Source organism: Sinocyclocheilus anshuiensis, unplaced genomic scaffold (genome assembly GCF_001515605.1).
Source record: "Sinocyclocheilus anshuiensis isolate Anshui unplaced genomic scaffold, SAMN03320099.WGS_v1.1 scaffold481, whole genome shotgun sequence".
Taxonomy (NCBI): Eukaryota; Metazoa; Chordata; class Actinopteri; order Cypriniformes; family Cyprinidae; genus Sinocyclocheilus; species Sinocyclocheilus anshuiensis.
This window is the reverse complement of record NW_015539907.1, coordinates 346,647-371,040: the sequence shown is the minus strand read 5'-3', so window position 1 is coordinate 371,040 and position 24,394 is coordinate 346,647. Positions and strand designations below refer to the sequence as shown.

The 24,394-nt window shown below is 34.2% G+C and overlaps 1 protein-coding gene across 1 annotated transcript in view; it reads right to left on the bottom strand.

Moving 5' to 3' along the window:
• Positions 1-24,394, bottom strand: part of LOC107686324 (inositol 1,4,5-trisphosphate receptor type 2-like) — a 91,296-nt gene that overhangs the window by 14,573 nt on the left and 52,329 nt on the right. The window contains exons 41-57 of the mRNA XM_016483291.1: positions 20,810-20,912; positions 20,507-20,694; positions 19,911-20,091; positions 15,509-15,753; positions 14,944-15,144; positions 13,953-14,063; positions 13,638-13,733; positions 13,388-13,504; positions 12,744-12,802; positions 7,177-7,262; positions 6,951-7,076; positions 5,941-6,116; positions 4,639-4,803; positions 3,540-3,723; positions 2,828-2,902; positions 784-914; positions 302-467 (exon numbers count right to left, since the gene is read on the bottom strand). Coding sequence (XP_016338777.1) covers positions 302-467; positions 784-914; positions 2,828-2,902; positions 3,540-3,723; positions 4,639-4,803; positions 5,941-6,116; positions 6,951-7,076; positions 7,177-7,262; positions 12,744-12,802; positions 13,388-13,504; positions 13,638-13,733; positions 13,953-14,063; positions 14,944-15,144; positions 15,509-15,753; positions 19,911-20,091; positions 20,507-20,694; positions 20,810-20,912 — 2,410 coding nt within the window. The remainder of the gene's footprint in view (positions 1-301; positions 468-783; positions 915-2,827; positions 2,903-3,539; positions 3,724-4,638; positions 4,804-5,940; positions 6,117-6,950; positions 7,077-7,176; positions 7,263-12,743; positions 12,803-13,387; positions 13,505-13,637; positions 13,734-13,952; positions 14,064-14,943; positions 15,145-15,508; positions 15,754-19,910; positions 20,092-20,506; positions 20,695-20,809; positions 20,913-24,394) is intronic.

Below are 24,394 nucleotides of genomic sequence, written 5' to 3'. Positions count from 1 at the left end.
ACTTTTCAAATTGATATTCCAGTCATTTGTAATAACAGGATAATGATTTTTTAAAATATTTTAATTCATACCAATTTCCTAAAGAATCATACCAAGATTCACTGATTCAGTGGAAAGATTCAATTGAAAAAAATGAATCTTTTGATGTTTTCAATAATCCCATACCTGCAATTCATTTTGATTCACGTGGAAATTCAGCTAGATATCTTTGTGTTTTACAGCAAGGATCACTGTTATAATTGGCTAACCTCTGTTAACTAATCCTGTTTCTCAAAATATGTTCCCTTCAAACAAGACATACCACAAATGAAGCAGGTCGTCTTCAGAATTTCTTCCTTTCTCTGTTTCTCACTCCTCAGGTCAGCGAAAGTGTCAATGATCACACCAAAGATGAGGTTCAACACAATAATGATGACAATGAAGAAGAACAAGAGGTCATACACGACACGTGCCGGGAACATGGGCTCCTGAGGAGCAACAGTAAGGGAGTTATAAATGGAGATATATATATACTGACACTATACTTTATATACTGTGTTTTATCTCTAAAAGCAATTTTTACAAAAAAGCTGGCGTGGCTGATTTTGCAACGCTTCAAAGCATAAAGACAGATGCTCAGAGAGAGTAGAACCGAATGCAGGTGTCTGTAAAAGCATGATGTACAGATGCCTGCAGATTCCACAGCTTTAAACATGGATTATACTGACAGTATTAGTGACGCTGGAAAGGATTTATTGGCGTATCTCATGTCTGAGTGTGCTGTGTTGATGATATTCTGTTCACCTCTTTGGAGAGCTTGCGCAGAACATCTGCGATTCCTCCTCCGTTCCTCAGGCCGTGGTTCAGAACCGTAATGATGCACATCAGCAGGGTGTCACAAACGCGCTCTGTACCATCTTCATCCTCTTCTTCCACTGGGATGAATATACACACAAAAATATACAGGCACTGATAAAAAAAAAACTGTTTCAAACATTTGTGACTATGTATATATTCAGATTTAAGGCTTTATATTCAGGATTTTTACTTATAAGCAGCAGTTTAGATGTATTATTATCTATTCAGAATATTAACTATAAATATTCAGAATTGTATCTCCCATATTTATTTATTTATATATATATATATATATATATATGGATGTCTAAAATGTTTACATATGTATTTACATATATGTACATAATCTATTCAGAACTCTAACTATACATTCTGTATAATTACACATTTTCTATATATGTAGATATATAATTATCTATTCAGATTTAGAATATATATATATTCAGGATTTTTAGTACTTGTTTATTTAAACGTATTTAAATTCATATTATTATAAAACAATCATAAAATCATAAATAATCATGTATTTATAATCATAACTATATAATTATGATTCTTACTATACATAATTAACAATTTCACAATTCTTTACATATTTAGATATATAGTCTATTCAGAACTATAACTATATTCAGGATATTTAATCATGTTCTATATATTTAGATGTGTAATTATCTATTCATATTATATATTTAGAATTTTTACTTATACATTTATTTTGTAAATACATTTGATATATTTGTTTGAGTCAATCAATCAATTCATCAATCATTCCATCCCTCTATTTCTATTAAATGCAAATTAGAGATTTCAGAGATTTTCACAAGTGGACTCCACTGTATATGCAAATAGTGTATATATATCAACCCTCTATGCACACCTTGGCAATATAATCGCCATTGGCTAGTTTAATTGAGGTTGGAGCTAAACTCTTCAGGACACCGGCCCTCCAGGACCGAGTTTGGGCACCCCTGGTATACACTATAATATATATAAATATAAAGAAAAAACAGAGACTAAGAAAAGACACAAAACAAGAAAGACGGAGATCAAAAGAATGAGCATGGAAAGGTAAGTAAGGAATAAGTGAAGGACAGAGAGACCACAGAGGTCAAAAGAAAGAAAGAGGGTGAGCGTGTGAGAGAGAAAGAGCACGCATGTGTTGATATCTAGAAGAACAGGTGATATTTAAAGACTCACAGGGCAAAGCAAAACAAAGAAGCACATGAGTCATCTCCTCAACACACATACACACACTCTCACGGGTCATCTCAGCACCTTAACCTCTATAACAGATACTCAGGACCAGCCCTTTACAAACAAACACTTAGGAAAACCATAAACACACACGTACACGCAAATCACACGACATGTCACCACTATTGCAGATTATGCAAGAACATTCAGCTGAAGGGTGAGACGGAGGTGAAATCAAAAGAGAAACTGCAATGCTGCACAGTAAATACTGAATTATTCTTGATGTCCTTCACAAAATGACACTCAAATCAATTAAAAACTAATTAAAGTCCAAGTTTTTACAGCCTAATGATACACAAGCACAGCTGTATGGAAATCACACTGCAGAGCAGACATCATGCTTCTCAAACCATTTCAAGGTTTGGTTTATGGATCTATATAGTGAACCGTGGCCCTAAAAAGTATCACTTAAGTAACACCTAAATCACCAAAACTAAAAAAAAAAAAAAAAAAGCATGATTGTCATCACATTAAGCAAAAATATATCAAACCAAGTGGCAACTGTGTAAAAAAAAGTTTTCCTCAAAGTTAAAAACCATTTGGGTGTCCAAATAAATAAAAAAATTTAAAATTATTATTGTAAATTTAACTAAAAAGCTTTTACAAGATTCTTTTTGTGACATGTTTTGCTTGAAAAGTTTGCTATATTTCATTTTATTTCAAGGACATACGTTTTATGTGTGGCCTAAGTGTTCAGAAATTGTTTGGGGCCACTGTAAAAATGGTGACTTACCGTGGTGAGAATTAAAAGGGGAGTTAGAACAGGTCTCACTCAGGCAGTTCATAGACTCCTTCACATTCATCTTCTCTAAAAGACAAACCAAACAAATATAACATGAGTTATATACAGTTTTTTTCTTGGTAAAAATGTCAAAATCTACATTCATAGCATGTGCTTTACAATTCAAAAGTTAAACGTTTTGTATTGCCACAACTGAAATGTTTTATTAAACTGTGTGTTGTATTCTAGTGCACGCGTGTGTTTGCCCTTTCTGTCCCAGTGCTTGTACAGTGATGCAGTGCACAGAGGAAGTGATTACATCAGGGAGTGTGGCCACTGTTGGGTTATGCAGCAGGTGCCATGTGCTAGCAGGTCCTCTCTCTTACCTCAACACAGCTACATGGCCATGTGTGTTCATATAAACACATACACACAAACACAAGTAATCACCTTCACGCGTACATGAATGTACAAACTGAATACATCACTGATGTGGTAATCTCTCTAAAAGAGTAATTTTAGTGCTATTCATACCAAGTTGTTTACACATACGATATGCAGGGATGCATATTAGCACATGATATTGACTTCATTCATGCAGAACATTTGGGTAATATGAAACGAAAGACTAAAACCACAAGTTCTACATAATGTGCGGCTGGAAAGATAGGAGGCCACCACAGCAAAGAGCATAACGGGGACACCATGTACACTTCATGCTTACTTAAAGCAGGGAGGCGGTCGACTTCCATGAGGAAGTCATCTTTAAAGAAGAGGAAGCCCACAATGGAGAAGAGGTAGACCAGGATGATAGCCAGAACAGCTGTGAGGAAGATGGAGCGGCCGTTCTTCGTCACGCTCCTCATCACGTTTAGAAGCGTTTCCTCTCTTCGCACAAGATCAAACAACTAGAGGGAATAGAAGAGAGAAAGAAGAGGATATTATAAAAACATGTTGATTAGGAAATTAAATAACTATAAATAATTTATTTAAATTGTCACTGTTCTAAAGCCAAAAAGAAATGATTATTTTAGCATTAAATTGATCAAAAGTGACAGTAAAGACTTTTACATTGCTAAAAATTTTTGTTTAAAATAAATACTGTTCTTTTGAACTTTTCATTACTCAAAGAATTCTGAAAAAATGTATAACATTTTCCACAAAAATATGAAGCAAAACAACTGTTTTGAACATTAATAATAATAAGATTTTTTTCTTGAGCACCAAATTTGCATATTATGAACATTTCTGAAGAATTATGTGACACTGATGACTGGAGAAATGGAAGCTAAACATTCAGCTCTGCCATCACAGGAATAAATTACGTTTAAAAATATATTCAAATAGAACAGTTATTTTAAATATTTTACAATATTACTGTTCTTTTTTTCTGTATTAAATAAATGCAGCCTTGGTGAACATAAGAGAATATCAAAACATTAAAAAAAAATGCCAACCCCAAACTTTTGAACAGTAGTGCATACACTTTTACAGTAATAAGATTTTTTTTCTTTTGCTGTTAAAAACTAACACAGTCAATAAAATAAACTAATTGTAATTAACCTCATGATTTTTGTCCAGTTTTTAGAAGCTGGAATGAAACAATAAGTATCAGTAAAATAAAACACAATAAATGTACTAAATTATTGTATTAACTTTTTAATTCATATCCTAAGTTAACATTATAACTTTGGCAGCCATAAAAATACTCATAAAAATTTCTCTTTAAGCAAGCATCCATGGACTACACTTTTATCCTCTAAATGAAATCATTAATTTCATGTATTGCTAAAACTTATACTGGAAAATGTGTGAAGTCTTACCAGAATACTGTAGAAGAACTCGTGTACGAACAGGCCCAGCATGCAAACGATGACATAACTGACATGCAGAAGGAAGAAGACGTCCATGATAACTGCTTTGTACCCTCGTGTGAATGTGCCCTGGTTCCCCACAAAACTAACCAGGAACACGATTTTATTCAGCAGCTGTGAAAAGACATTAGAAGATAATGCTATAGCATTAGCATCCTTACAATCACATTAAAATATTAAAATGCCTTCAATTAAAGCACTCTTCTATGGAAGTCCTTTAGGATTTTTTGTAAAGGTAATTACGACTTTGTATCTTACAAATCAGACTCTTTTTCTTGCAATTACTAGTTTACATTTTACAATTCATAATTTATATCTCACATTTCTGACTTTTTTTCTCTGAATTCTGAGTTTACATCTCACAATTCTGTTTTCTGTTTCCACTAAGTTACAGAAAATATTTGATTTGTGACAAAAAGTCAAGAAAAAGGCTTCAATACTTTTGAGTCATATACTGCAGTAATTGAAACACCTAACTATATAAAGCATGCATAGTTGGGAAAATAAATAAGGTTATACATAAATAACTTCTAAATGAAAGAGAAAATGTTTCCATATCCTTTTCAGCTGACATCAAAGTAAGTGCGTCTTGGTAGAAGCTAGCATGATTAGGCAGACACCAACATGGCCAGTTGTGTGACATGCCCTCATCCTCAAAACCCTGAGCAAGTTGAAAGAAAATATAAACGAGTTCACTTGCAGTGAGGATACACAGTTTGTGGCGACCACTAGAAGACGTGGCAAGTGGCATGTAGTATAACAGATCCCAGATTCCTAGAATCTGTTTCAGCACATGTCTCTGTTGGTTCTTCATGTGGTGCCATAATGGCTGAGGAGACGCCAGCTTGAGGAGACGCAAAAAGACTGACACAACAGAGGGACGTGTCAGCAGTTTGAAGGCTGAAGCTCCAGTTGGCTGGGAGAGAGGCATGAAATCGCTCTCATTTTTTATCTGAACGCACATTAAGCACATCAGCCGCTTCTGTCATCGTAACTGACACTGATGCAAAATGGCAACACTAGTTCCTCTTCTACCATCTTTCATATTTAGCCAGATATTGAGCGGCTTCTTGTAATTAATTGGTATTAGCGATTAATCAGCGAACATGAGGTGTTAGCGGCTGGTCTTTTCTAATAGGAGTTCAGTTGGTTTATACATTCAAAATACACTTTGACATTTAATCAATTCACGAACGCAGAGTGCTGACGAGCTAAATGAAGCGTGAATGGTTGATAATGAATTTGCCTTACGTTGGCGGCCCCCAGAAGCAGCAGTGTGGGTCCTAAGCCCAGCGTGTAAATAGAACGGAAGATGACGGTGACCAGGAACGCCAGGATACCTCCACGCGGGGGAAGAACAAACAACGTGAAGGTGCTCACAACCACTGCCACCCAAAGCAAGATGGACAAGAATGGTGGCAAGACACCTGAGAGAGAGAACAAAGAACTGCATGAAAATTTTGGGGTGAACTACCACTTTAAATAATGCCATTATGTGAATATGAATTCGGTTTGATTTTTTCCCCCAAAATTTGTGTTTTCAGTTTAAATTATTCTGAATTCAGTTTTAATAGTTTAAATTTTATTAATAAAAAAGGATATCTAATCAAATTAATACATAAAATGTTAACAAAACAATAGTAGTAGTTTTAAAATTACATTGCCCAATGAAATGCGTTTAATTTTTTGTGAAATTCTGTGTTTTAATTGTTCTGGATTCTGTTTTCTGATTTAATACAAATGTATTATAAAAACATGGTAATCAAATAAAAGCATAAAACTTAAATAAACCATTTAATTAAACTTTTAAAATGTAATCATTTGTTGGCAAACAAAATTCTGCACAAAAGGTTTTAAAATTTACATTTAAACACGTATTAAAAAACAGTGGTATTCCTATAAAAATAATATTTAAAAAAATGTTCATCATTACTTTACTGTACAATATACTGTATATTTCTGTCATAATTTGTTCAAGTTAAACCAAACATTGGTGGTTTGTAATGAAGAGCTTTGAGTTTCTCCAGATTTTTGAGTTACCTCAAATTTAAATATCAGTCTTTTTGCAGTTTACTATTCACAGTGTATAGTCCTACTTATGATTTATTAATCCAAATTTGGCAAATCTTGTGAAATTCCACATTATACAATAAATTTCACTATGACTGGATTCCGTGATTCTGTCTGCATTTTCCACAGTTTGGAAACAATAGGGCCATAATTATGCAATTTGTTAATATATAAAAAAATCAAAGCCATACCTTCATCTCCATCATCTCCAAATGGGTAGAAAAGAGCGACAGCCAAGTTGATTAGCACAGCCAAGTTAAAGGAGATACTACCCCATAGAGATATATGTTTTGACACCCAGAAAAGTGGTGCATTATCTGCAAACACAAGGCAATACATCAGCATAATGACTCTGACACAGGCTCAAACTGGTGATAAATTGTTACATTGTTTTTTGCACAAAGCAAAACAACCCACTTCTTATTTTCTTCTGCCACCTCATCTCATTGTAGAGGTCATCAAACTGCTGGAAGAAGTCGTTGACCTTGCTGCCCCTTTTGGCCCTTAAAAAAAAAAAAAAAAAAAAAAAAAAAACTCTCACTAGTTGATTCGTCTACTAATAATGTCCATTAGCGGACATGTATGCATTACAGGAAAATTCTGTCATTTTTGCTCTAAACCATGACTATTTGCTCCACACTTACATTTTCACCTCATCTCAAATTATGTATTGCATTTAATAAGATTGTGTCAGAAATGTCAGAGGTGGAAATTACATTTCTGGAATAAAATGGCCTATTATTTAGTCTTGTTAAGTTTCATAGCTAGCATTTTATCAGAGCACGCCACGGAGGCAGCCATCACCGTCGGCGCCATCGTTAGAATTATGTATGCTAAATACACGATTAAGTAAAAGCAAGACTGACAGGAATTGTGGAAAGATATCCGACAGACAAAACTCACCCAAAAAATAAATAAAAAACTACCCCTTTAAATAATGTTGTTATCCAACTAAATGAGATAAATTATTCAAATAAAAGTTTTTATTAAAACTGAAAAAAAAAAAAAAGATACATTAAAAAAAAAAAAAGTCTGACTAAAAATGCATGATAAAAATTTTGACAACATAACTGGAAATAATGCACTATAAAAACAATCTTTTTTTCTTCTTTTTCTTTATATATCGTGCTTCATCTCAAGCATGCTCTTTACTGACACCGTTGTCTACTTGGTAAACAAGTATACTAACTTTTGATAAAATTTTACTATCTAATAAAGTGCAGAATTGTTTGTTGTGGATTGTTTGACATTCATAATGTTTAAATGTATAGATATAAATTACAGATACTGTATCAGTCCTAAAAATAGACCTTAATTATTTTATCAAAATAAAAATGGTTTATGTTTATTTATAAGATAATCATAGCTTCTAACATGCAATAACTAAACTTTATCATGGATTTTATAGTTCAATACTTAAAATATGGGACAATAGTACAACACTAAAATAAACATCTATACATCTGAAAAGTAGCAAAAATAAATGGAGGCATTAAAAAAAGTTTTAACGTTAGCTTCATATACTATAAAGAAAAAGCTATAAATGAATAAATATAGCTAAAAGCCAACCTCTAAGACTTTAAAGTGTTTGAAGTTGCAGCAACACCCATTAGTCTATTAGTGACACATTGGTGACTTGGCTAACACAAATCATATTAGCAATTTAGCAGTTTCATAATGCCAATGCAACCCCTGGATGAGTCAGTTCATAAGGGGTCAGGACTGATCAGTCTGATTACTTCAAAATCAAAACATTTTAAGAGCTGCCTACGCAGAGGAACTCTGATGTTTATCTCAATGACTGAATACCCGCAGCGATGTGGCCAAGATGCATTAGTGAGACAACAGCATCCAGAGACAACCTAATCAAAAACAGCGGTCTGAAAATCATTTCCAACAGATGACGGATCAAAGGGCAATGAACGAACAATGACGCTCTGCAAGATGCAAGCAATTCATTTAAGTAAAGAACCATCTCGCAGTTTATACATACAGAAGCCTGCTTAGTCTATTGAATCAAACTAGTTACCTTTCTATTAAGCAACAAGTCTGAAAGGAAGGCGGACACTCTTTAACCTCCAAAAAGGACGTGTCCTTGAGGCAAACAAGTAATCATTCCACACCCTCAGTGTCCCTTTATCACATAATGGCCTTAATGCAGTAAACGGGAGCGAGGGATTCTCACAGGCTGGAGGAGCACAAAAGATGTGCGCCACTTGAGACACCAAGAAGGTGAAATCACTTTGTCTCCTTATTGACGTCTAAGCTACGTTTGCTCCAAAAATGTTCACAGTGTCCTTTTCATTTAAGATCAAAGCTAACATCAGCAATCTGTTTATAAGAGCTGGAAGAGAGCAAGGCACGCAATAGAGAGCTAAACTGACATCAAATAAAGTCATTTACTTTGTCATGTACCAAGTAAACACAGGAGGATCTTGTATTTGGCAGCTGGTTTTTTTTAGCACTGGAGCTAACACAGTCTAAAGCAACCATGTCAACAGTGCAGAACAAATAAAAAGAAATTAAAACCACAGGAGAAATAGGACATGGGAATGTTCTTTGTGAAAACCGCTTACAGTATCATCATTCAGTTTAAAGGGGTCATATGATGCAATTTCAAGTTTTCCTTTCTCTTTGGAGTGTTACAAGCTGTCCGTGCATAGATAAGATCCCTAAAGTTGCAAAGACTAAAGTCTCAAACCCTTTATAAAAATATAAATTTTTTTATAAAGTTTATAAAAGTTCTTTATAAAAGTTACGACTTGTCCACGCCCTCCTAAAACGCCTCGTTTAAACACGCCCCCACATGTTTACGTCACATAGACACTGTCATAACACCTCCCAAATGTTTACGCAAAGAAAGAAGACGTAACTTTGATTCTCGCTGTAGTATTGTTGCTGCTGCCGCCGCCATGTTGTGGAGACGCTGTGTGTTTCGTTGTGAAAGCGAAACTACTTTGATTGGTCTTCCAAAAGAGGACACAACTAGAAATCAGTGGTTAAGTTATTTAAAACACTGTTCCAGAACAGTTCAACCCAAATATTCAGATGTGTGCAGTACATTTTACGGAGGACTGTTTCCTGAACTTGAGAGAGTAGCCTACAATGCCGGCTGTGCACAAAGGTTGCTTCTATAAAGTGGGGCAGTTCCAACTTTGCAAGGACAGTCTGACGCTTCTGACTCACAGCCTGTAAGTACGTTTTCATATTTAAAGAATTTGCCACTGACGATTCAAACGCGAGTTTTGAGCAGTGTAGAGTAGCGCTTGTTGTTTGTCGTTTCTCCGATCACAAATGCAGACATGGTTTTATGTTTACGCGGCGCGATGCAACGCAACACATAAAAAGACAGTACAAGTCATTATAATCAGTAATTATGTCCCCACTGGATGCAACAAATGACTCATTTGTAATGGGTTTTAATGGCTTTGTCTCGTCGCGCTGGGACACGGCATCACAGTATGGTTGTGGAAAATAATGTGTTTTTTGAACGTTAAACACATTGCATTACACCAAATACACAAAATAATGTTATTTTTAGCAACGTCATATGACCGTTTTTAACTTTCTGAGAGCCAAAGTAAATTTACACACATTTCTACAGGACAATCAAAAAATTAATACGGAGCTTTCTCGCAAAAACTCTAAATATGACTGGCTCTTGGTTGTGCAAAATGCTAGTTAAGTTTTTATCATGTACTCGTATCATTTTATCATGTTGCCATAATGTTTCTAGAGTATTCTGGGTGGTTGCTTACTGGAAAAAAGCAAATTCTAAGTACGAACAATTGCAATAGTGACATTTCCTTAAGCAAACACTATTAATTAAAAATAAATGTCAGTAATTAATAATAACCATTCAATCAGTGTTTAAGCATTTCTTAAATTAATTTCTGTTTATTTCTTTCTCACTGTCAGCAAGACGAGAAGATAAGGACTTATTCTTTTGACTCCCTCTCCTTCTCTCTCTGTATGACTCTTATGTCCTCAGGCCCTACTTGTTTTCTACAAGTGAGAAACTACACAGCAAAATGAGACTGACAAACATTGTGCAGATGGTCCAACTGATGCAAAACCTCCCCAACCAGATCATACAGCCATAGGCCAAAGTTTCTCAAACCGGTGTCCATATAAAATAGCCAGAGGGTCCAAGTAAAAGTCTTGAATTTTGAACAAAAATCTCACCGAAAACTATAGCAAGAGTTTGCCATGAGATACATTATTCCAGGAAAGCTAACAGCGAGAGAACTACTGTATGCACACTTGCACTTTCTTTCAGTCATCTGTGTGAGTGTGTTTGGAAAAACACAGATAGACGAACACCTGAGGTTATGTCATTATGAAAGCAGCCAGTTAGATAGAAATAAACTGTCTAGCAGATGGCTGAGCCTGTCAAGAAATCGTGTGGAAGTGAAAGCGAAGACTGAAACTGAGAAATGCACAACTGGCTTGAGGATTTCCTCACAAGAGACCTTAACCCTTCCTTAAGAAGAATTTTTCTATTTTTACAAAAATTAACTTAATATTATACTTATTATTATTAATATTATATTATACTGGATTGGCATTATTATTATTAAAGGCCTTTTTAAACAAAACTATAGGCTCAGTTGAAGGAAAACAAAGCCTCACAATGTAACACTTTTACGAGTGTAAAACCTGCATACATTTCAAACATACATTCATACATTATTTTGTTCTTTTTCCTTAAAAGGAACCTGAAAAATTCCTGTGATTAACCATGATTAGTTATTATAATCTATTATTTTTTCAGCTTTATAGATTTAATCTCATATTATACTAGATATTTGATTTAGCTTACACTGCATTTTGGAATATCATATATCGTTTAAAGAGCAGGTCATATGGGTTTTTGAAAAATATCTCTTTTGCAGTTTATAACGTAGCTATCCTTAAATAAAAACATTCTACAAAGTTGTTAATCAAAAAAGTGCATGATAAATAAAGATATTGTCTCTCAAAAGAGAGTCGATTCTGAATCGCCTTAACGAGTCGTCATATTTTCGAATCTTTTGCCTGTTACCGGTATACGTCACTGGGTAACACATTTGCATAATCCCCACCTGCCCACAAACACTTCCGCTAGTTAGTGTGTTTACATCATGTCGAGAAGAGCTTTGTGTTCAGGGATACCACAGAAATACAATTTGAACCTTTTGTTGTGTGCTCATCATTTTACGGAGGACTTCTCTAATCTTGGCTTTTATCTTCATTTGGACTAACAAGCTCTCCGAACCACAACCTGTAAGTACGATTGATACGTTATGTGCACATTTCAATTGAGTGCTCAAAATATCAAGTTTTTTTTGCTAATATGTGATGTATACTTAGTGCAGATGTAGGTTTCCAGGTAAAGCACGATATTACTGTCTTACTGAAATATTTCTGATAATTCGCTGTGAACCCACTATTTCCTAGGAATGTCTTGATTAATGTAGACTGACGTTCTAATAATTACTTTGTTTAATAATAAAGAATGTAGTGTAGCGCACAGACTTTATAATCATTGTGAAATTGCTGTTTATTTTGCTGCAGCGGCAGCTATAGGGTTAATGCGGGAGAGACGAGCGAGTTAGTTAGGCTGCTGCGCCTGTGATGTTCTGCGTTCTGATTAAAAGTTAAGACACAGAGCGTCTTTTGTCTGGCGTTCTTCAAACATTACAGTAGACATATAGCACTCGGCTAACGTATCCACCATTATTGTTTTAAGTGTTTAACGTTACAGTTTAGCAGCTAAACTTTAGCTGAGGGCACGATTCGCTTGCATAAGTGTTTTTGTATTTTATGCCATTATTTTAAGAACGGATTGGAGCACTATATTATTGTTCTATGTAAAGGTGCTTTGTCAATGGTAGTGCTCCAAATTACTGGTAGTTTATCAGTAATTTTATTGCAGTCTGAATCCAGATCGTCTGTGCTTTTCTCTCATCAACTGTGTAAAAATCCCTGGCCGAATTACCTACTGTTTTTTGACAAAAACCAAGGTTTTGTGGTAATTTAACTTCCACCCGAATCCACATCTCTGAGTTTACAAGAAGATATCAATTCAAAATTCACAGTTTAAATCCTTTTTGACCACTGCCAAACACTGTACAGTAACTACGCTGTAATTTGCATGCATATTTATTACTGAAATGCTACTAGAACAGTATATAACAACTGCACCACTACAGTGAACGGGAACTGTTAAGAACAAAAAGAAGACTGGCCACATGAGCAACATGTTCCCGGGTTCGCAGGATCTCAGAACTCACTTCTCTGTGAACAAATTGCCATCTGAATCCATGATCTTTTCAGTTTTATCACTGAGGTGCCTTGTACATTTATTTTTACAGACGTTCACATGAGAAACAATTACCATCTGAATAGGGCTTATGAGTGTCATGTACAGAAAAAATATAAACCCCACACACATTATTTCATTCACTTTACTTAAAAAATACACTGAAAATTCATGTGATGAACCACAATCAGTTGTCTACCAAATATTCAATTTTAAAGGTTTAACAAAGCCTCCTAAGTACCCTCTAACGTACATACACATACAGACCAAGGTGAGAATCACTGGTGAAGCGCACAGTGTTTTGCAGTGAGAATTAAATCTTACCTGATGGGCCAGGATGTAGATGTTGTGGCCAACATCTTTAGGTCTGGTCTGATCTGATGTCTCTTGATCAATCTCACTCTCTTCTCCTTGAACGTAAGCCTCCTTGATCACGTCAATCTATAGATGTGACACCAGATCATCACTTTAATTATGGCAAAGAACAGGCATGTTTTGGCTGATAAGAGATTATGTAAACTATATTCATTAACTATATACATAACAGCAGTACTATTGCATAATATTAGCTCACCAGTTCATTGGGTCTCATCTTGTACAGGATCTTCTCTGCATTCTCACTGTCATGACGACTTTCCATGATGGCCAGAAGAAGTTCAGATGCATTGTTCTGATTTTTCATGGTAAAGACAAGAGCATTTTTTAAATTAAATTACTGTGAAGTAAAGAATATTCGCATATTTTCCTCCTGGAGATAAATGTGCATATGCTTTTACATGCCAAATCAAAAATTTGCAATGCTTTAGAACATTCTGTTATCTGTAAAATTGCATTATACATCAATTGCTTTCTTATTCAAACTACGGGAGTAAATGCAACAAACAAGTACCTTCAGCTCCAGCACAAGGTCAAGTCGGTTCTTCCCCAGCGGATCAATTGGATTCACAATGAGAGCGATGATGATGTCAATGCCGTTTGACTCATGCCTGGCTATGCATGACTGCGGAGGAGAAAATACACAATCTATGATCCCAAACAAAGTCTTAGATATATAGAAAAGACTTCTTTTTGCATAACCATTAATAAAGCTAGAAATATGTTCAGTTATGATACCAATCTGTGGAAACAGATTTGTTCCCTTTTTCCAGTGAGCATGATGTTTCAATACCTGGTTTCTATGGCCTGGTTATAAATTATTATTATATATAATTATAGTATTTTTTTATATTTTGAACAGTTTTTATTTTTATATTTTCAGTTTTCATTTTAAGTTTTAGCAATTATTTATCTGCTTGTCATTTTTTATTTTTTTTATATTTATATTTGTTTTAGTTTTAGTAATTTTAGTACTTCAATTTAAACGTATTTTATTCCAGTTAGTTGCCAGAGCAACTTTTCTCATTTTTATTTTAATTTATTTTTAAGTTTTTCATGAAATATTTATATTTTATTTCACTTTTATTTCTACAATGTTCAATAGTCTCAGACAAAATAACAGCACTGTATGGCATTAAACTAAGATTAAAATGACTTATTATTACATCATCATTAATAATAAGTATGAACTAATGATGAGTTAAAACATATACTAATCAAAAACTAACATTAACTATGACATAATATGAATTTATGTGAGAATAATGACCACCTTGACTACATGTTTGTAAGTTATTGTATTAATTAACACTTTGGGGAAGTTTTCACACATTAATTCATATGACTCATGTCAAAGTTAAGGTTCTTGATTAGTACATGCCTTAACTCATCATTACCTCATACTTAAATCAAGTATTAGTACATATTATTCATGTACTGTTACTGTAAAGTGTTACCCTTGGATTCAGTTTTCCATGTGGAATAAGATTTGTCCATTTCAATACCTGGTTTTCGTGGCAAGGACCCTGGCAGTACTCTGTGATGGTCTCTAGTGTCTGTTTGACCAGGTCCACATTCCTCTCATTAATGTAGAGCCCCAGCAGCCCCAGTCCTCCTGTCGTACTGCCACAGATACAGTCAAGAAACTGCAGCGTCTCACACACCAGGTTATAATTGGTTTTGTTGTTCTGATCTCGCAGAAAGTTCTGTATACAAAAGAACAAAAAGATTTGGACTAACAACACAAGTCAAGTCCTGAGTGGCAGTAAATGGTATCTCTATTCAGACAGACTCGTCCATACTAGGTCGCTTGAGACTTTGATCTGCACAGCAAAAAATGTTTACTTTTCAAACATCAAGGCGCTTTTTCTTCTCACAATGGAAACACACTTATTTAAAGCCCTCTGATTTGCTGACACGGTGAAGGCAGCATCACTGGATTTGACTTCTAAGCACACCATGTACCAGTTCACATTGCGGTGTTTAACACAAGTAATACACTAAAATGATTAATAGCCAAAACAAACTACAGCTGAACAAAACCAGACTAATAAAAATGATTTGCATCACCTGCAAGTCCCTGTTATGATTCTCACAGAGCAGCTGAAGGAAACGTAAGATGGGTTTCATGATGGTGATGGCCTGGCTCATCTGGGTCTCCTCCACCACCTCCTCCATCCCATCCACTCCCGATCCCATCGGCTCTATCTCGGGGTCCACGTCCCGGCGAAAGGTGCTGTAGGCTTTGGAGGTGACCGAGGAGGCGTCTTTAAGCTGACCCCGAATGTCTTCTCTGAGGTGCAAGGAGTCTCGAACTTCATAAGACACGAGAGATTTGAGATTACTAAACTGTTATTTATAGTTCTTACTGGATCAGTGTTATTTTATTATTTACATATTTTTATAGTATTTATAAAAAAAAATTAATTAGCTTTTATATTATCAGTTTTCATTTTAATTGTAGTATTTATGTGCTTTTTATATTTATTATCTTTCTATTTAGCTTTAATGCATTTTTTCAGTTTTAGTTTTAGTAATTTTAGTACTTCTGTATGAGATGTAAACTAATATTTATGAACATTTGCAGTACATTATTTAAAATTCAACTGAAATTCTTGTTGAAGTTGTTATTCATACTAGTTACTGTTTGCACTGCTGACAAAATACATTTAGGTACAGTAATATCACACAATTAAGAGCTGTGATTCGGTCATAAGCATAATATTGATATCACTTTCATAAAATAACATGAGGTTAATATTTAAACTTTAGACAATATTGAAATTATGTCAACAGTTTCAAACAAAGCCACAGGAGAATTAATGGTTGCAGGTCTCCAATCAACACACATTAATACCGTTTCTGAATGAATCAGTGTAATTGATCGAGTTGGTTTGTTAAATGATTTTTCCCAAAGAAAAACTGCAGTGCTTTACAAATATAGGACAGGATGAGCTAAATAAACTTATCACTGCATCTAAACCAACAACATGCCTATTAGATCCTGTACCCACTAAATTACTACAAGAGTTGTTACCTGTAACAGAAGAACCACTTCTCAATATTATTAACTCATCGTTATCTTTAGGTCACGTCCCAAAACCATTCAAGCTGGCGGTTATTAAGCCTCTTATTAAGAAATCATAACTAGATCCTAATGAACTGGCAAATTACAGACCCATTTCAAATCTTCCGCTTATGTCTAAAATTTTAGAAAAAGTTGTGTCTGCTCAATTGTGCTCCTTCTTGCAAAAAAAATTATCTCTATGAAGAATTTCATTTAAATTTAATTTAAATTACAAATGACTTTCTTCTTGCATCAGACCAAGGCTTCATTTCATTGCTAGTTTTACTTGATCTTAGTGCTGCATTCGACACTATAGGATGCAAACCCCTCAGAGGACCTCAGATGATGCCAACCCTGAAACAACATAAACTACCAAATTTTGCTACAAGTTTGATTGCAACATACAATCATTGCTGTTAATAGTGTTCATCGTCTGTTTGATTACATCATTAACTGAATTTTACCGTACATTTCTGCCATATGTACATCAATTTGACAGTCACCACTGACAAGCTACTACTAAATAAATTGTAGAAACTTAATTTTCTGTAAAGCTGCTTTGCAACGATTTGTATCGTGAAAAGCGCTATACAAATAAACTTGAATTGAATTCACTGTGGTTTGTTGCTGAACAAATCAGTATTTTTGAATCAATCAAATGATTCACCAGGCAAATGATTCACCAAGTGTGTTCCAGAATGAATCACTGTTGAGTCAGTCAAATGAATTACTTAAGGGAATGAATCAATGATTCACTCATAAAGACAGTCACATTTTGCCACTAAAAGCCCCGTAATGATCGACTAACATTCTGAATATTTAGAGAACGTGTTCCCCTCAATGTTTATAGTAAGCAACTGCCACTATTATTTTCCTTCAATAAATCACACATTTTTGGACAATGTACTGATTGAGTCCTCTACAACGTGCTAGAGAATTGATACATCTATTGAAAGTCATCCACAACACATTGTAGGTACTGATATCGAGAAAAAATATTTTTAGTTGTTTTTGGATGTATATTTAGGCACAGTTGAAGCTTATTCAAAACTTGAGTGGTCAACAATATTTCTCTTTATCAAACGATCATGTCTCGTGCACTACACGAGGCGAACTTGAAATCTTTTCTCTTTCGATGAAGTGTTAAAAAGAACAAGCAGGCCTTTGATAAGGTGCCAGCGACCCCTCACATGACGCAGCAGTTGAAATAGGGACAGATACTATTCATATGCCTGATACTTTACGCTGCCTCAGGCCAGAACTGCACTCACATGAACAGCTATGCATTAAGGCACACTTGTTTGTGATAAATGGGGTATTCAGGGGACCAATGACATACTTTTAGTTCAGACGCAGCATGTCATTAGAGAGTCTAGGCCGTTTTTTTAGGATTAAGCATGATAAAGCAGAACATTGCAATTAGGACACGTCTCTATTTTCAGCGAGAGACTGAAAGAGTGACTTCTAATGGTTTATTTTTAGACTTTAAGACATCACATCTGGTTTGTGGTCTTTTGGGGCCATCCTTTGTTAGAGATACATTTCCAAAAAAGCACCAAAGTCAGTCAAAATAGCATTTTTTTTAATTTTCCACCTATTTCACTTGTCGTCCCAAAAAGATCATGATGTGCAAATGCAGCATCTTAATGGGTACATATGAAGCCTGTCCATAGACCACACTGTAGTTGCCAGATTTATTATTATTATACTTCCAGTTCAGATTATACCAAACATGTTTCCATGGTAACTTCTCAATCAATCTTTTCATTCAGATCATTTATCAACCTTGTGTTCAAACACAAAAAAATCTGATTTAAGCCACATTATTTTAGTATGAAGGTGAACTTCTGAAAACATCTGGAGAAACATTTCCAGGTGAATTTCACCAAGGTCAAATTCCAAAATGAAAATTGGGGAAAAAACAAGAAATTATATTGTGCAAAAATAAACAATGGCATTTTTTGTGGACAATTATGAGTTTTTTTGTGTATTCTCATTGCTCAATAAGTTCTCATTACTCAATAAAAAAGAAAGGAAAAAGAGAAAATTTTATAATTATAATAATAAAAATAAAAAATATAATAAGTTATATATATTAATATATTGATTGATTGATATTTATTTATTTCTGCATTTATTTATTTAGAAGACTAATGACAGAAAAATTATATATATATATGACAAGACAACTGCGTGTGTGTGTGTGTGTATATATACATACCCTTGGAATGGGGACTTTGGAGTGAGCAGGGCACGTGCGTGCCATTATGTAGTCACCGTGCTGCGTTGTTACAGGAATATCCCAACTGAAGATAATGAGGACTCAACCAATTTGAATCGTCACATATTTGAATCGATTTTCAACCGGCTCGCAGTTAATCGTTACATCCCTAATCAATATATTATTAAAATCAACAAAAAGTCTAGATTTCCTTAAAGGCACAATATGTAAGTTTTTGCTGCTATGAAGGAGAATGGAACGATGGGAGATGTCGTTTTCACCATCATGGAATTCACGAATCATGTTCACGGATGAGGTAATTAATTTTTTTATTACCTGTATGTTCCACAGTTATTCAAACAGCGAAGAAATTATACAAAAGCAAGCAAAGAACATTTACATTGTCACAGAACATTATAACTGACTTCAGTCTAGCGTGAGTTTAAGCACTCTCAAAAAACTCCCCTTATAATCATTAAAGCCGCCTATACACTGTTTGATGAATGAATCTCTTACTTGCATCATACGTACATCTGCACTGTGCTGTTTATGATGAGAGAATTCGCGAGAGGAGAATTCAGTCAGCGCGCACACGGAACATAAACTCCGGCGTTTCAGCAATGACTCATCTGAACGCCTCTGATTGGCCATTGTATTCATAAGATCAACAGACTCGTGAGTGATTGGTTATAATGCGCAATACTGTAAAAACGCATAAAAAGAATCACAATGCAACATTTGGCAGATCTAAATTTAATGTTGCAGTCAACACTTTTCATTTCAGCCATAATGGATTTAGTTTACCTGTGCAGCGGCATTTTTGTCCATGCTTGTAGAAACTGAGGATAGCGCGGATATTACATCACTGATAGGCAACAATTGACCATGGACAAGCCATTATTTAAATTTGGAATTTCTCTGGATTTACAAATACATAACTTTTAGGATAATGTAAGTACAGAACTCCATGAAATATATTACACTGAGCAAGTTGTTTTTGGATATTTTATTACTAAAATCTTACATACTGTGCCTTTTAATTATTATTGTTTATATTGTTCTTTTGCTATTAGGGTGAAATACAATGAAACATTTCTTTACCATTTTAATAATATTCACTATGCTTTTGTAAACCTTTTTCTCATGTTTAGACAGAAAGAACCTGAGAGAAAGTGGACGTATACCTTTTTTATATCTGATTCCCGAGCCCTCGCCCTCCTCCTCTCTCTTCCTGCAGCTGAGCTCAAACATGTTGACTGACACACTGGAGCGGATCTCTTTCTGCGCCAGCTCCATTCGATCATAGAAGACCTTGAAGAACTTCTCAGACTTCTTCTGCTTGTGCAGCTGATTGTAGAAAGAGTTCTGCAGGGAGACATGCAGAAAATGACTAGAGATCGACGATGAGTGTTACCTTGGCTTTATTTGAAAAAATATGATTCCCAATGCACACAAACTTCCCAGAATACTGAGTGCTCTGTTGGTTACAGTTTACTTCTTTTTTAATGATATTTTTATTAAATATTTATTTATTTGTGGAAAATACTTTGTCATCTAAAGTATAATTATGTTTATTTTACAAATTTATTTTTAATCCATTTTCAAATGATTTCAAATTTCTTAAATATTAATTAAAATAAATACAATTATATCGGCTTTATATCGGCCACCCTGCTTTCCAAGATATCGGCAGTCAAAAAACCATTATCGGTCGACCATTAAAAATTACATCACCTGAATCTTACAGATGTCCCGTTGTGAATGTGTGTCCTGTTTATACCTGAATCTGTGTATTTCCTCCTCTCAGGAGTGCAATGCCCAGTAAAATGCTCTCCTCAAAGATACGGTCGTTCTTAGTGCTGACGATGAGGTCGATGACCAGCTCGGATGCTCCAACGTTGTCCAGAGCACACTGGATGTCTACTACACTAGTGCCTGGCTTATCAGAGTCCTGTCCTGGAGAACCACCTATGTACACACACAGAACACTGTTGAGTCAGGTATGAGATGAGCAGAAGTTGGGCGAGGGGATGTATATGGTGAGCCAACAGTGCTTCTGCTGATGGTCATTTATGAGACGTACCTCCAGAGGAAGAGCTGTTCCCGCCACTGTACTCCAGGGCTTTGGCGTGGGGCCGATGGCTGCCAAAGTAGTGTGTAAGGAGACTCTTCCTCAGTGTGTTACCCTGAGGAGACCAGAGAGGAAGGCAGTTGGGTCATCCTTTAGAGTGGATTTTTCAGAGATGAAAATGTTTTCAAATATTCATGAAACCTCATTCAGAAAGGCATTATTCTATAACTTAAAATATTAAAATATAATTGAAAAATTAGAAATGGTTTGAAACTACAGTATATTTTGCACATTAAAATGAACCATAACTTGCAGCTGCCTATATAAGATGTCTGATAAAATAAAAAATACACACAACAATTTTAAAAAATTGGCATCAAAAAGTTTTTTTTTCCTTTTTTAAGCTAGGATGCATTCAGTTGATCAAAAGTGACAGTAAAGACATTTATGATGAAAAAGAAAAAACATAAATGTGTATTTTAAATAAATGCTGTTCTTTTAAACTTTCTATTTAAATAATCCAGAAAAAACACATCACTGTTTCTACTAAAATACTGTTTTCAAGGACATTTCATTTAAAACTAAATAAATGGCTGCTGAAAATTCAGCTTTGCCATCAGAGAAATAAATTACATTTTAAAATATATTTTTTCTATAATTTTAGATTGCATATTTTGTTGTTTTAATGTTAAATTTTAATAATATTGCACAATATTACTGTATTTTTGATCAAGTAAATGTTGTCTTGCTGAGCATAAGAGACTTATAATAATAATAATATTTAAAACAATCTAAAAAAAAATTTTTGGAGACCATCTTAGAAAATTAATCTTTTATGAATTTATCACTAACATTACAACTAGGGATGCACCGATACCACTTTTTCCAGTACTAGCCCGATACCGTCGCGCATCTGCGCCGCCGCACGCTCAATCCACTCAGCGTGCTTTGTTTATCAGCTCGCGCACATCAGCTATACAGGCGTTAATACTGAATGTTTAACGTTATATTCATTGCATACATATGCTTCGTAGTAGACATCCTTAACTGTTGTTCTGTTGTCGGCGTTTCTTTGTCTGAATATGGCGCTTATCACATGCTGTGTGGTATCGTCGTTTGGTATCGGGGCATTTTAACGAGTACAAGAGCTCAGTATCGGGCCCGATACCGATACCAGTATCGGTATCGGTGCATCCCTAATTACAACCCTAGCTCCACTTGTAAAAAAACAAACAAAAAAAACACTGAGGCGGCAGAAAATTAACACAGAAAATAATAACCGTAATTAATATAATAAAATATAGCTGAACCCATAACATTCCTTAATTTATTATTATTTTGTAATTAAAAAAGCCATTTTTTGACAACCTAGTGCAAAGATTCATAGCGGACTGTGTGAAGTGGTGAGTACTTCATTTCCTGTCCGTTTTGATTCTCTTCACACTTTTGAGTGTTTTCCACCCAACTGTGTTGGATAAAAACACACACTCGCATGGGAGAACTTTTACATAACTAGTAGAAACTGTAGTAATTGCTGTAATTATGCCAGAAGTGTAGCGAAACCTCGGGGAGGCAGAGGGTGAGACGGCGAGTGCTGAAGGTAGAGAGCAGACGGCTGCCTTGAAAATCTGTTTCCCAGTGGGAGAGAAACTGAACGTGTGAAAAAGACAGAGGATGGCGGGGAGAGAGCGAGATAGATTAACACAGAGAGAGAGAGAGCGAGAGTTATGTAACACCTGGTGGCGGCTTGCTGAGAGATCACGAGGAAGACACGGTAGAGGGAGCGGGATGGTACTGATCGTCTCTCCCATCTTCTGTCTCCTGGCCAAATGTTCTCTCTTTTCTATGTATCCTTCCTGTCTGTCTCATTTTCTTGCTTTTATACATCTGGCTAGGGATAGTTCCAGCTATTTTTGAGACTGACAGAGAAAGACTGCATTCATGCAGTCAGTGTTTGGGATTGACAAACATATTTACCAACAGGTGTAACTCTCCAATTGTCCTGTTCATTCAACAGCTTGCGAGAGCGGGTCAAAAAGCATTTGTATGAAGGAATAGCGAAGTCAAGCACATCTTGCAAAGGCTGTTAATAACAGCTGTAACTATAGTGACAGTCACTAAAAGAAATATCAAAGACGGCCACTTTTATTACACCAGAAAGTCTTCACAACTGACATGACATTTCATGAAGGAATCTTAAATAATATTAAATAAAAGATAAAATAAAAAAATAACATGAAATAGGGACATAACAATTAAAAACAAAAAGGAATATAAAATAAAATCCATAAGTAATAAAATGGTTCAAATAAAAATGTAATAAAATACTACTAAAAATTAATAACTGATAATAATATTGATAACTAAAATAACAATTAAATAATATTAACTAAAATAATATTATTATTTTATTTTATTATTGACAAACATTAAAAATAAAATAAAATCAAAACAATAAAATATTTTTTTTAAATAAAAAAATATAAAATAAAATAACAAATATGACAAAATAATAATAAAGTAAAAGGTACAATTAAAATATAAAATAAAAGTGGCATAAAAATAAATAAAAACAAAAAGGAATATAAAATAAAAACCATAAGAAAATGGTTCAAATAAAAATTTTAATAAATTAATAAAATACAATAAAAATAAAAACAAAAAAAAATTAATAACTGAAATATTAGTTTTATTTTATTATTGACAACAGTGTTGGGTGTAACTAATTACTAAGTAATTAGTTACTGTAATTTAATTACTTTTCCCTTGATAAAGTAAAGTAAGGGATTACTCATTTTTTCTGTAATTTAATTACAGTTACTTCTTATGTAATTGAACTTAATACTGTATAGACTGTAGAACATTTATATACAATACAGTAGTGGATGTAACATAAAAATTTAAAGTCTAACATTAAAATGCATGATTTTATGTACCTTTTTTTTGTATTTTTATGTGAGTTAATAAGAATATTGGTAACATTTAAGTGTCCAATTATCACTTTTAACTAGTTGGTAATTAGCATGAATATTACCGGGATATTGGCTGTTAATTATTACTTAAAAAAACACATATTAATGTCTTATTCTGCAAGACCTTATTCTAAATCTTTAATCCTACCCAATTCCTACACAATACTTAAACTTAACAACTACATTACTAAGTATTAATAAGCAGTAATTGGAGTATACTGAGGCAAAAGTAATAGTTAATAGTTAGTTAATAGTGAGAATTGGACTCTAATCTAAAGTCTGTTGAAAATAATTAGTAATAAGTAATTCTGTACAGTAATCTAATTACACTGTTGAAGATGTAATTAGTAACTAGTAATTAATTACTTTTTTAGAGTAACTTACCGAACACTGATTGACAAACATTAAAAAATAAAAAAAAATAAAAATAAAAACAATTAAATAAAAAATGTAAAAATTAATAAAACAAATAATAAAATAAACAAAAAAATCGAATTAAAATATAAAATAGAATAGTGACATAAATAAATAAAAACTAAAAGGAATATAAAATAAAAACTAGGGATGCACCGATACCACTTTTTCCAGTACTCGCCCGATACCGATACTTTTATTTTTGGTACTT